Genomic DNA, 13,884 nt, shown 5'->3' on the forward strand with positions numbered 1-13,884 from the left:
GGATGGCTCCGCTTTTGCACGGGGGTAATTGTAATGAAGAAGAAGAGCACAAGGACAAGGCCAGCCAGATCGTCTGTTCCGTACCTGCAGTGGAACCAGCGGGCCAGCCGGATTGCCAGTGCTTAGCGAGCGTGAGCTGTTCAGGCAACCAGCAGTTCCTGCTCTGCGTGACATTTCCTTCTCGATTACGAACAGACGCTACCAACTGAACTGTTCAAACACTCCATTACAATATATATACATATTGTCACGTGGTGGTGACGTTGAAGAACACAGTAGCAATACTGCAAAAGACAAAACTGACTTTTATTGGGTGAACCTGTGCCCACAAAAACAGGCTACACTTATAGCACAACGATAGCGGCGAACACGGCCGGCGATTGGCGAAAATCTTATCAACGGGTCAAGCGCGTCGGCTTTTACACATCAATCATCGAATGTTCCAGACTAATCGCTGGGACCCGCGTGTCTTCCACAAAGTACTACATTATTCGCGTCGCACACACATGCAATCAGATTACACAAGTTTCGGTCACAGACAGCGGATGGAACCATCGATAACATTCCAGAAACTTCCCACACATGCAAGCGCGTCCTGCGCTGCACGATAACAATTGTTAGGCGGTGAAACGTGTCACCCGATAAAGACAAGTACACATGTCAATGACCCCCTCTTAAAAAGCATCGACCCGATGCTGCAAACAAAGGAAAATAATAAAGAAAAGCACTCGTAGCATAGAAAACAAAAATAAGTAAGTTCGTCACCGTGCGTAAAAGGGCTTCAGGTGCACTACATGGACCACTTCAGATCGTGCCCGGCGCCGCTGTGACTGCGAAATGCCGTCTGGCACGACCTCATAGTCCAGTCCGCCAACACGTTGAATGATCTTGTAGGGTCCGAGATAACGTCGCAATAGTTTCTGAGTCCTCGTCGATGTATTGGGGTCCAAACGCAAACACAGTCACCGGGCTGGTACCCGACGAAGCGTCGTCGGAGGTTGTAGTGTCGGCAGTCAGTACGCTGCTGGTTCTTGATCCGTAGGCGGGCGAGCTGTCGGGCTTCTTCGGCGCGCTGGAGATAGGTAACGACGTCAAGATTTGCCTCCTCAGTGACGTGCGGCAGCATGGCGTTGAGCGTCGGGTTCCTGCCGCAAACCAGCTTAAACGGCGTGATCCGTGTTGTTTCTTGCACCGCTGTGTTGTAAGCGAAGGTTACGTACGGCAGGACGGCATCCCAGGTCTTGTGTTCGACGTTGACGTACATTGCTAGCATGTCGGCGAGGGTTTTATTCAGGCGCTTTGTAAGACCATTCGTCTGTGGGTGGTAGGCAGTTGTCCTCCTGTGCCTTGTCTAACTGTACTGAAGAATGGCTTGGGTGAGCTCCGCTGTAAAGGCCGTTCCTCTGTCGGTGAAGAGGACTTCTTGGGCACCATGTCGCAGCAGAATGTTTTCGACGAAAACTTTTGCCACTTCGGCTGCGCTGCCTTTTGGCAGAGCTTTAGTTTCGGCGAAGCGGGTGAGGTAGTCCATCGCCACGACGATCCACTTATTCCCGGATGTTGACATCGGAAACGGCCCCAACAAGTCCATCCCGATCTGCTGAAAAGGTCGGCAAGGAGGCTTGATCGGCTGTAGTAATCCGGCTGGCCTTGTGGGTGGTGTCTTGCGTCGCTGAATCTCGGCATGTCGTGACGTAACGGGCAACGTCGGTGGTTAGGCGCGGCTAGTAATACCTTTCTTGTATCCTCGATAGCGTCCGGGAGAAGCCGAGGTGCCCGGCAGTCGGATCGTCATGTAGGGCGCGCAATACTTCTGGACGCAGCGCCGACGGTACAACAAGAAGGTACCTAGTTGGCGCGGACTGGTGAGAAGTTCTTCTTCACGAGTAGATTGTTTTGAAGCGTGAAGGAAGATAATCCGCACTTAAATGCCCTGGGGACAACATCGGTGTGCCCTTCCAAATATTCGACGAGGCCTTTTAGCTCCGGGTCTGCCCGTTGCTGTTTAGCGAAGTCTTCTGCGCTTATCATTCGAAGGAAGGCGTCGTCATTCTCGTCATCTTGTGGCGGCGGGTCAATGGGGGCGTATGATAGGCAATCAGCATCGGAGTGTTTGCGTCTGGACTTGTAGGTTACAGTGATGTCGTATTCTTGTAGTCTGAGACTCCACCGCGCCAGTCGTCCTGAAGGATCCTTTATATTCGCTAGCCAACACAACGCGTGATGGTCGCTGACGGCTTTGAATGGTCAGCCATAGAGATAAGGGCGAGATTTACCTGTAGCCCAAACGATGGTGAGGCATTCCTTTTCGGTCGTAGAATAGTTGCCTTCCGCTTTTGACAGCGACCAGCTAGCGTAAGCTATCACCTGTTCGACTCCGTTTCTTCTCTAGACTAGAACGGCGCCGAGGCCTAGGCTACTGGCATCAGTATGGATTTCTGTATCAGCGTACTCGTTGAAGAGTGCAAGTACCGGCGGCAACTGCATGCGTCGTTTGAGTTCTTCAAATGCGTCGGCCTGCGGCGTTTCCCACTTGAACTCAACATCACATTTAGTTAGACGTGTCAACGGCTCAGTGATGCGTGAAAAGTTCTTGACAAAGCGCCTGTAGTAGGCACACATGCCAAGGAATCTACGCACTGCCTTCTTGTCGATGAGTTGCGAGAACTGTGCGATGGCAGCTGTCTTTTGTGGGTATGGACGGACACCAGATCTGCTGATTACGTGGCCTAGGAACAGAAGCTCATCGTAAGCGAAGCGGCATTTTTCCGGCTTCAGAGTAAGCCCTGATGACTTGATGGCCTCTAGTACTGTCGCAAGCCGCCTGAGGTGATCGTCAAAATTTCCGGCGAAGATGACGACGTCGTCCAAGTGAACAAGACAGGTCTGCCACTTCAATTCTGCTAAAACCGTATCCATCACGCGCTGGAACGTTGCAGGCGCCGAGCACAGTCCGAATGGCATAACCTTGAACTCGTAGAGGCCGTCTGGGGTGATGAAGGTGGTCTTTTTGCGATCTCTTTCATCGACTTCTATTTGCCAATAGCCAGGCTTGAGGTCCATCGACGAGAAGTATTTAGCGTTGCAGAGCCGATCCAATGTGTTGTCTATTCGTGGCAGGGGGTATACGTCCTTCTTCGTGATCTTGTTCAGACGTCGATAATCGACGCAGAAACGTAGGGTTCTGGCCTTTTTCTTCACCAAGACTACAGGAGATGCCCACGGGCTTTTGGACGGCTGGATGATGTCGTCGTGCAGCATTTCTCTGACTTGGTGCCTTATAGCCTTACATTCTCGTGTAGAAACTTGATAAGGGCTTTGGCAGAGTGGTCGAACACACTCTTTGGTTATTATGCGATGCTTTGCGACTGGTGTTTGTCGAATCCTTGATGACGTCGAAAAGCACTCTTTGTATCGTCAAAGTAAGCTTCTCAGCTGTTGTTGCTTAATCATAGGGAGACTTGGATTTATATCGAAGTCTGGTTCGGGAACTATGGTCGGCAGGGCACATGCGGCAGAATCCAAGAGGACAAACACGTTGCTGGTTTCCAGAATTTCCTCGATGTATGCGATCGTCGTGCCGTTGTTGATGTGCTTGAACTTCTGGCTGAAGTTTGTCAGCAACACTTTCGTGTTTCCTCCGTGCAGTCGAGCGATTCCTCTAGCGACACAAATTTCACGGTCGAGCAGTATACGTTGGTCGCCTTCGATGACGCCTTCTACGTCAGCGGGTATTACTGTGGCGACCGAAATAACAATGCTTGAGCGAGGCGGGATGCTCACTTGATCTGCGAGCACACTCAAGGTGTGGTGACTACGGGAGCTCTCCGGCGGTATCGCTTGATCTTCTGACAGCGTTATCGATTTTGACTTCAGGTCTATGATTGCGCCATGTTGGTTCAGGAAGTCCATGCCAAGAATGACGTCTCGTGAACACTGTTGGAGGATAATGAAGGTGGCAGGGTAAGTCCGGTCATGAACGGTAATTCTTTGCTTCCAGACTTCATCGGGACAGCGGTGTGTCGTTATGTCGTCGAGGTAGTTTCTTCAATGTCTTCGGCGGCGGCGTAGGATCTTCGTCAGTTCAACGAACAGCAACCGCACCTCCATCGGTTGCTGCTTTTAGTTTTCCGGATATGGGCTTGCTGAGCGGCCCCGGGCTGGGCCAGTGTATGGTCGGCGCTGCGGCGACAGGTAGCGGCCTGGTGATGGCGAATGCGACAGTCATCGAGAGCTCCACTGAGTAGCGGCGAGGTAGTCGGCGATATCACGAGGGCGTTCACCTTGCTGCGGGCGCGGAGCGTTGACAGCGAAACCTCGCAGTCCCATCTCCCGGTATGGGCATCGTCGGTAGACGTCACCCGCTTCTCCGCAGTGGTAGCAGAGCGGACAGTGGTCAGGAGCGCGCCAAAAGTCTGCTTGCAACACGACCCCAGATCCTGTGATGCTGCCCAAAGGGATGACTGTGGCAACCCTCGCCGACACTCAACCTATCTCTATAGACACGTTTTGCCCTTCTTCATCCCCAGCACCAACCTCAGGTTTGGATGATTCTTTCCCTCCTCCAGCCGTTCTTGGTTCTTACCTAACAGCCACGCCGTCCGAAGCCTTAATGGTGGTCTTGGCAAAGCACAAAGCCTGTTTCGATAGCTGTTCCCCTGTGTTGAGCCAAACTCCTGCGGCTACACACCACATTGAAACCGATGGTTCTGCTATAATACGACGACGCCCCTATCATGTATCGCCATCCGAACGAAAGGTCATTGAACAACAGGTTGCTGACATGCTTGCACGGAAGTTAATACGACCTTCATCTAGCCCATGGGCTTCTCCCGTGGTCTTGGTAAAGAAAATGATGGCTCCGTTCGCTTTTGCGTCGATTATCGAGCGCTCAATAAGATCATACGCACGGACGTATATCCAATACCTGGAATTGACAACGCTTTGGACACACTACAAGGGGCGGAGTATTTCTCCAGCCTTGATCTTCGATCATGATATTGGCAAATTCCGATGAAAGAGACTGACAAAGAAAAGACTGCATTCGCTACACCAGACGGACTTTATGAATTTAACGTCATGTCTTTTGGCCTTTGTAACACTCCTGCCACATTTGAGCGCATGATAGAAAACGTACTTCGTGGTCTAAAATGGAAGACCACCTCTGTTATCTGGACGATGTTGTCATCTTTTCGTCTGACTTCAACCAACATATTCATCGATTAGACGAAGTTCTCAAGTGCCTTGCAAATGCTGGTCTCCAGATCAATAAAAAAGAAATGCAAATTTGCAAGCAAGACTGTAAAAATATTGGGTCACGTCGTCTCAAAAGAAGGCATCCAGCCAGACCCCGAAAAGATTAGTGCTGTTGTCCAGTTTCCTCGCCCCCAGCAACAGAAAGATCTACGTAGTTTCTTCGGCTTGGCGTCATATTTTCGTCGATTTATACGCAACTTCGCTGCAATAGCAGCTCCTCTACACAAGCTACTGGTAACCGGTGCCTCTTTCACGTGGACTAGCAACTGCGAGTCGGCTTTTCAAGCTCTTAAGTGGCATCTTGCTTTCGGACCAGTGCTTCGCCACTTCGATAATCGAGCCCCCACCATACTCCATACTGACGCAAGCGTACAAGGTATTGGCACAGTACTTCTGCAACGTAATGCAGCCTCTAAAGAGCAAGTCATAGCATATGCCAGCCGAACACTTTCTCCAGCTGAGCGGAACTATACCATTACAGAGAAAGAGTGCCTCGCTATCGTTTGGTCGATTCAAAAATTTCGCCCATACCGTTACGGCCGCCACTTCACCATCGTCACCGACCATCATGCTCTGTGTTGGCTGTCATCAATGAAAAACATGTCAGGAGCGCTTAGGACGCTGGATACTCCACTTGCAGGAATATGACTTTACTATAACGTACAAGTCTGGAAAACATCATCATGATGCAGACGCACTGTCTCACTGCCCACTCTCACTCTCTCCCGGTAACACGCCGTCGTCTTCCCCACCACGTCGTTCCGATGCTACGCCTACCTCACACCAACTCTCGATAACGCCCCTGGACCAAGTTACGCTTTCATCACGCTCTGATTTCGTCTCGCTTCAGCGGGCCGACTCCTACTGTCGAGCTCTCATGGATCGCCTTAGTGAGTTCACCGAACCACCCAACAGCCGCTTGCGACGCCAACTTCGACAATTCCGCCTTCAAGGTACACCGCTACACCACTACGTTTACCACCCAACAGGTCACCGGTGGGTCCCAGTTCTACCTCGCTGCCTTCGCCTGCGAGTATTAGAGGCACTTCCCGACGACGTATCAGCTGGCCACTTAGGCTTCCACAAGACTTACGACCGCATAAAGACCCTCTGCTTTTGGCCTGGCCTATCCACAACAGTGGCCAAATACATTACCTCTTGTGCGTCATGTCAGCACCGCAAACGCTCGACATCCCCTCCTGCCGGTTTACTACAACGTCTCCCTTGCCCGGACGCCCCTTTCGAATTTCTTGGTATGGATTTATATGGTCCCTTGCTGTTGACACCCTCTGGTCACCGTTGGATTGTCACTTCGGTCGACCATTTAACAAGATATGCCGAGACTGTCCCTCTGCGATCCGGTACCGCTTCTGAGGTCGCCGACATTTTCTTGCGCTCCATCGTCTCTCGCCACGGGGCTCCTCGCGTTCTACTCAGTGACCACGGCAAGGCGTTCATTTCACAAGTTCTCGAGGAAGTTCTTCGGGCCGCTAATACCGTCCACAAATCTACTTCTACCTATCATCCGCAAACCAATGGCCTTACTGAGCGCTTCCACCGTATGCTGTCTGACATGATTTCCATGTACATCCGTCCTGACCACACTGACTGGGATAAAATTCTTCCTTTTGTGACATTCGCATATACTAATACTGCTATTCAACGGACTACCGGCTACAGCCTTTTTTTTCTTGTGTATGGACGATCTCCTTCAGCCATATCCGACAGAGAATTCTTTTTTGCACCTTCTTCGCCTAACGCGTCCTTTCCAACAGATTTTGCTGCCAGAGTTGCACATTTGTGTCAAATCGCCCAGCAATACACAGAAACTACCCAAACTGAGTGCAAACGTCGCTGCGACAACAACCGCCATGACCTCTATTTTCACCCTGGAGACCAAGTTCTGCTTTGGACTCCCGACCACACTCCAGGCCTCTGAGAGAAGTTCTTTCAAAACTACATTGGCCCACACACCGTCGTGCAGCAAACATCTGCAGTCAACTATCTCGTCTGCCCAGTGCACTCCGTCACTGACCGGCGCCGCCAGAATGCCGAAATTGTTCACGTCTCGCGGATAGAGCCCTTCACTCTCCACTTAGATAATCTCTAATCTCAGGCCAGGCTGGCCGCTTCCATGATGGGGGGCAGTTAGTGTAAGCATTATTACCGTACTTCGTCATTTTCATTTGTGCATAGCCATCATCATCTTCCCTGTTTTCCTACTTCTTCGCACATGAGCTGGGGCATTTCCTTCTTGGGAATAAAAAGCGCTTGACAGCTTGGTCGGTCTCGGTCTTACAACATATATATATATATAGGGCGTCCCAGTAAACTTGGACCAAGATTTTTAAAAAACCCAAGAGCTCTAGAGAAATTGTAATGATTGCATAGTAGCGGCAGTCGTGTGTACTTACAGCCAGTATTTCTTTCATCACGAACTGTTAATTATTTGCTTTTAATTAGTGAACTTTTTATTTATTGCTTGAATGATCAACATGTCAATTACAAAGTTGTAGAGCACCTTAATATAACCTCTGAACCAAGCATTTATTTCGTGCTGAAGTGTGCCCAGTTGTTTTTTCCAAGAAGAAAGAAAAGCCCGCAAAATATGTGCACTCGTGTGCCGCTGCTTAAGCACCTCCAAGCAACCAAGCAACTTACTCAAGCAGCCAATTACCCTTTCTGTCTCTATAACTCCAGAAAAGAGGCAAAACAAAGCAGTTTTTTACCTATTTCTATCTTTGTCGCAAGCTTTTTTTTTTTTCATGTAAGGATAAGGTGGCATCATGAAAGTGCATTAAACAGTCACATTTTACACCAGTTTTCAGCAGTTATTTTCCACTGCCACTTATAGCATGTGCTCAAACAAGCAACTGTCTGAAGCAATACAGTATTTGCTTCTTTCCATCACTTGTGCTGTTGCAGCTTTCACCAACGACATTTGGAATCTTGCGGCAGACTCTGCTTATTTTTGCCTTTAGGACATCCAGTGTGCTAGTTTCGCTGCTATACATGCAATCTTTCACATAGCCAAACAAGAAGATGTCCAGCAGTGCCATGTCCGGCGACCTTGCAGGCCAGGGTACAGGTCCATGCCGTACTGTCCAGGAAAAAGCTTGTCAAGCCACGCTCAAGACTGACTACTACTATGCGCAGGAGCACCATCGTGCTCAAACCAGATGTTCCATAGGTGTGCAAGTGGAACGTTGCGACTGACATCGTTCACGGGGCCCTCGAGTATGTCGACGTAGTGTTGCGTCGTTAGTGTGTTGTCAAAAAGGATGGGTCCGATGATGTTGCTATCAAAAATACCGTACCACACATTAAACGATCACTGGTATAGGTGGTGTGGGGATTGCCATCACTCCAGTAGTGCGCATTGTGAAGATTAACTTGTGCATTTCTGGAAAAATTAACCTTATCCGTCCAAACCATGCGAGTGAGAAAGTCTCGTTCTTTTTCACATTTCATGAAAATCCAATTGGCAAAGTCAAGTCTGTTTTCAAAATTTTGGTCTTCAAGTTTTTGATAAGATGTACATGGTAAAGGTGCATATGACCTTTTTTTTTTTAAATCCTGCACCCTGATGACCTTGAGGTACCGGCCTCTGCACTGGCATCACACACACTACCATGAGGGTTAGTAGCAAAGAATGCCAAAACATTCCTTTCCACTTCTTGAACTACCGTTGCAGTCCTGCGTCGCTTTCTTGTGACGCTACCCGTATCGCAGAGGATTTCGTACATTCTAAGTATTGTTGACAGACTAGGGCGTCCTCCCCAATGCCACATCCAGAATAGCTTGGCTGCCTTCCTCTTGTCGCAGTACGCCGCCCCCAGAGGCAGGATCATTTTGGCCTTCTGATCATTCGTGAAGGGCATGATTGTCTTCTTGAAGAGCAGGTTATTGGCATGGTACCGTTGAGATCTACTGTTATTACTTACACACTGACACGTCAAGCAAAAATGATTTCCGTAATCGACAACAGCATATGCTGGGTATACAGACCCGCCAAAACGCATCAGATGGACATAGCCAGCGCAAGGTTTGTTTCTATTGCTAAAGGGAACAAGAGGAACATATGTTCCAGACGCGCCTATCTAAAGAACAAGATGAGTCCCAATGCGCGGTCACAGTTTCCCAGCTTCAAACCCCCCCACTACGGCTAGGCTGCGCTTATCAATGCGTCAGCAGCATGTTCTCATGATGCTGTGACCATCACATAGCGTGACGCCCTGTATCAAGATGCCGCCGCTAGTAAAGCCATGTATCTGTGGCTATTCGCTTGGGAGCGCTTGATTAATGGCGCATGAGTGCGCATCCATTTCATATTTTGAATGTTTCACACGCCTTTGTTTTTTCTCGGAAAAACCAACAAGGCAAAGTTGAGCATGAAACAAATGCTTGATTCGGAGGTTATTTAAGTGCCCTACAACTTTGTAATTGATATGCTTGAGATTCAAGTAATAATTCTGCTTGTTGTACCAGTGACTTTCAAGCTTATGGCAAATCAATCACATAAGGGCAAGCCCTTTTTGCAATAAATCAATACACATAGCCATGACCACTACAGTTTCGGCCTTGTTTATAGAAGAAAACTGGGGTTGTGTTTTTGTATGCAGCGAAACATGGCCATTGCATTTGGGACTAAAATGACAGCTTAACATGTGGAAAAGAATACCTTCCATCATCAAAACACAGTGGTGAGTAAGGTTCAGTGGCACAGGCAAACACGAAAAATATCGCCAATTGATTTTGGATCCCGTCACTGTAGCTTTGCCAGTTTATGTTGCTACAGATCAAAGCTAGGAAATAAAAAGAAAGAAAATGATTTTGCAGAACTGCTTTAGCTCATCCTGAAAAACTAGCATACTTTATTCAGCTACAAGGAGCAACAAAAACTGTGTTCATAGCAATGAAAAGTTCTTCCAACTTACCGGTATATGTCCAAGAGGGCATCCCGTTCTTTGAGAGCTTCCGAAATTTTTTTCATTTCCTTGTCAACAATTTCATGCTAAAGCAGAAAAATAGTGAAAGTTTTAAAAAATTCATTTGAAACCCTCTTATATTAGTAAGCAAACTAAAAGTATGCAATACATTTGTATATCCCCAAAGAACTATAATTACTGTATTTATTCGCAAGATGTTTGCCTCCCCTACAATGAACATCAAAATTTCAATTTTTTTTACCTCGAGTCATCGTACTCTCAGAAATTGCTGCAGTGACAGTCTGCTTGTTTTGATGTCAGTGTTGACACGAAATCTGAATAAGTTGGGCCTAAGTCACTTTATTCTAGGTTCAGCTAGTGCCTGGAAATAAAACGTCTTTGCAGTTCCTGCTTGTGTAGAACTTGTGTTCTTGTTACAAAGTATTGCCTATTTATTTCAAACACTGCTAACTCAAACCATAGGGGGTGGAGCAGTGTGGTACAAACAATATAAGAAATACATGAAAAATATGGAATTTGAACTTGTCAAAAGAAAAAAAATACATATGAACAAGGTACCATTCTTGGCAAAAAAAAAAGGCAAGGAAAGTAACAAGGAAACAAACTAGGAAACACACACATTAAAAGCACCTCATAGTTCCAAAAGATCCTCAAATTTCTCCAATTCATTTTGCTCAATTATATCAGCGTTAAGATCATTCCACTCAATTACTGTTCGAAGAAGAAAGGAGTCCTTAAAAGTGTTGTTTCGGTATTTAAAGGGAACTAATGTAAATTCATGTTGGCACCGAGTAGCATATTAGGACGAAAATTCAACAATGTTCAACTGCCTGCCTGTTTACCAGACTCTTGACTACCTCCAACATAAAGTCTAATAGGCCACTCGATTCCTCCGATAGTCACTTCAGATTAGCTTTCGCCAGTCGTCATCATCATCAGCCTATTTTTATGTCCACTGCAGGATGAAGGCCTCTCTCCCTGCAATCTACAATTCCCTCTGTCCTGCACCAACTGATTCCAACTAGCACCTGCAAATTTCCCAATTTCATTGCACCACCTAGTCTTCTGCCATCCTCTACTGCGCTTCCCTTCTCTTGGTACCCATTCTGTCACCGTAATGGTCCATCGCTCTTTGCGCAGTCCCTAACTTGTTCTCAAGCTTTTTTGTCAGTCTCCAAGTCTCTGCCCCATATGTCAGCACCAGTAAAATGCACTGATTGTATACCTTCCTTTTCAATGATAACAATAAGCTTCCAGTCAGGAGCTCACGATGTCTGCCGTATGCGATCCGACCCATTTGTATTCTTCTGTGATCCCTTCCTAATATGCACCTGCAATACAATGTACGGAGGCGAAAAGCCCGAGCACGGGTGATTTTAAGCAGGCCGGCAAGATTCAAGATTCAACTGTCTTTGTCGATGCGACTCAGTACGGTGTGTCTAACACATTCGCGCTGGCAATCACTGACGGCAAAGGGAAATTACGCTCCTCGGCCTCAGTTAGGTTAGCTACAAGCGGAGTCGCAGAACAGGTCCCCATAGCCCTGGCCATGACCGACCCCTCGCGCACCAACGCTTTCACAGACTCACGAGCGGCCATCAAAGCTTTCGAATCGGGTAACCTAGCCCGAGAGGCTGCCTCCATTCTAGAAAAGAGAACAAACCCTGGCACTCACTTCATCTCTTGGTTTCCGACCCATATGGGTGCGGACGTTCATCATAACATACCTAACCTCAACGAGCTTGCACATGACCGTGCGCGAGATCTTACGCGCTACGGCGGTATGGAGGACTTATGGGGACAGGATGAAATCCAGCATACCAGTCTGCTCCTTACTTTTCACAGAATAACCTCTCACTATAGGCTTAGTAGAACGGCCTATCCTCTTCCTCACCCAAAGTTAGACAGGTCAAAGTCAGTTACACTTAGAATGCTCCAGACGGGCTCATTCCTTTCACGGGACTTTCTCAGCCGTATCTCCATAGACATCAATTTAAGCTGTCCGGACTGTAATAAGATTTATTGTTCCTTAGCACACATGCTCTGGCAATGCCCCGTGTTACCTAATGGCCCTTGATCCAACGAAGCCGACTGGGAAGAGGCACTCCGGAGCCCATCGCTCCAAACACAACTACAGGCAATCTAGAGGGTCCAAGAAAGGGCGGAACATCACAGTATTCCTGCCCCGACTTGGATGCGGCCAGCGGCTTCCGCGGGTCGGATAGGCGCCCCCGCGGAAGCTCCTCAGGATCAAATAAAGTTCACTGTCTGTCCGTCTGTCCGTCCGTATGTCCGTCTGTCTGTCCATCCGTCCGTCCATCTCTGTCTGTCTGCCTGTCTATCTGTGATTTTCCTTCTCATGGTCAGGGTTCCCTGTGATTAGTTGATCTGGGTAAACATACTCCTTCACAGACTCTACAGGCTGACTTGCAATCCTGAACTCTTGTTCCCTTGCCCGGTTATTCATCGTTATCTTTGTCTTCTAATCTTCAACCCCACTGTTACACTCTCCCTGTTAAGGTCCTTAATCATTTGTTATAACTTGTCTGCAGTGTTGCCGAATAGAAAATGTCATCGGCAAACCAAACGTTGCTGAGGTATTCGCCATCAATCCTTACTCCTAAACCTTCCCAGTTTAACAGCTTGAATAGTTCTTCCAAGCACACAGTGAATAGCATTGGAGAGATTGCGTATCCTTGTCTGACCCCTTTCTTTATAGGTATCTTCCTACTCCTGTGTAGATTTAAGGGGGGACGCAGCAACTGAAGTGGTCAAATTGTCAAAATTTTCGATATTCTGATTTATTTTTTTTCGCGATCCATGGACCTTTATTTACCTCATAGTGAAATATTATAACAAAATATGCGATATAAATCGAGAAAACAGCACTTTCATAGAGTGCTGTCATCTGGCTTCAGAAGGCCCCGTCGCACCGCGGATCGCCCGGCTATCCGTTGATGCAGCACCACCATCTTGGTATGATCGTAAAGAGGAGAGATGGGAGCTAAAAATAGCTGGAGCAATGCATTTCTCCACCGAAAAATAAACCAGCAAACGCAAGCGAAAGAAAGGCAAACGTGGCAGTGCGATTGGGTGTAGCAGTCACGTGGAGCACATGGCGCGCTGTTGGCTGTTGTAGATTTGAATTGCTGACAAACCTCTCTTGCAGTAGCGAGCTGCGCGTTCCTATCAACGTGAGTGACGATCATGGCAGCTTACGCACGTTTTCTGAGATTAGTCCCAAAGAATGAAATTCTGAACGGGCCACATGTATGGAAGACCACGAAAGGCGCAGAAAAGAGGGAGAAAACTACTTGTAGAAGCGGATGCCGCTGAGCTTGTTGACAAGGCACGACCAGCGCACGTCGGTGACTGGGAAAGCGCACCCACGTGCGCTGCTGAAGACGCGACCATAGAACACCTACGCAACCGCGAGTGACGGCGAAAGCGCGACCGCGAGCGATGGTGACGTTACGTCCGCGTGTGGTCGTGACAGCAACGTGACATTGGCGGAACAGAAGTTTTCGTGTCAAATATTCAACTTCGGATTTCAGCTCCAACTCCACTAATAAAGAGGTTGCGCAACAAGAGACACGAGCGGACGTTTTGAGTACGCTGTCACCTGCCTCTGCACGACGGATAAATGCATGATGACCAAAAAGGCAACTAAGGTGCACTA

General features: G+C 48.1%; 1 protein-coding gene across 5 annotated transcripts in view; it reads right to left on the reverse strand.

Annotated features, from left to right (window-relative positions):
• The window catches only part of LOC135906148 (uncharacterized), a 281,677-nt gene that overhangs the window by 240,058 nt on the left and 27,735 nt on the right, over positions 1 to 13,884 (reverse strand). For all 5 annotated transcript variants that reach the window (XM_070524112.1, XM_070524105.1, XM_070524086.1 and 2 more), the window contains one exon: positions 10,194 to 10,270. In XM_070524112.1, coding sequence (XP_070380213.1) covers positions 10,194 to 10,270 — 77 coding nt within the window. The remainder of the gene's footprint in view (positions 1 to 10,193; positions 10,271 to 13,884) is intronic.

This window comes from Dermacentor albipictus, chromosome 1, assembly GCF_038994185.2.
Source record: "Dermacentor albipictus isolate Rhodes 1998 colony chromosome 1, USDA_Dalb.pri_finalv2, whole genome shotgun sequence".
Lineage (NCBI taxonomy): Eukaryota > Metazoa > Arthropoda > Arachnida > Ixodida > Ixodidae > Dermacentor > Dermacentor albipictus.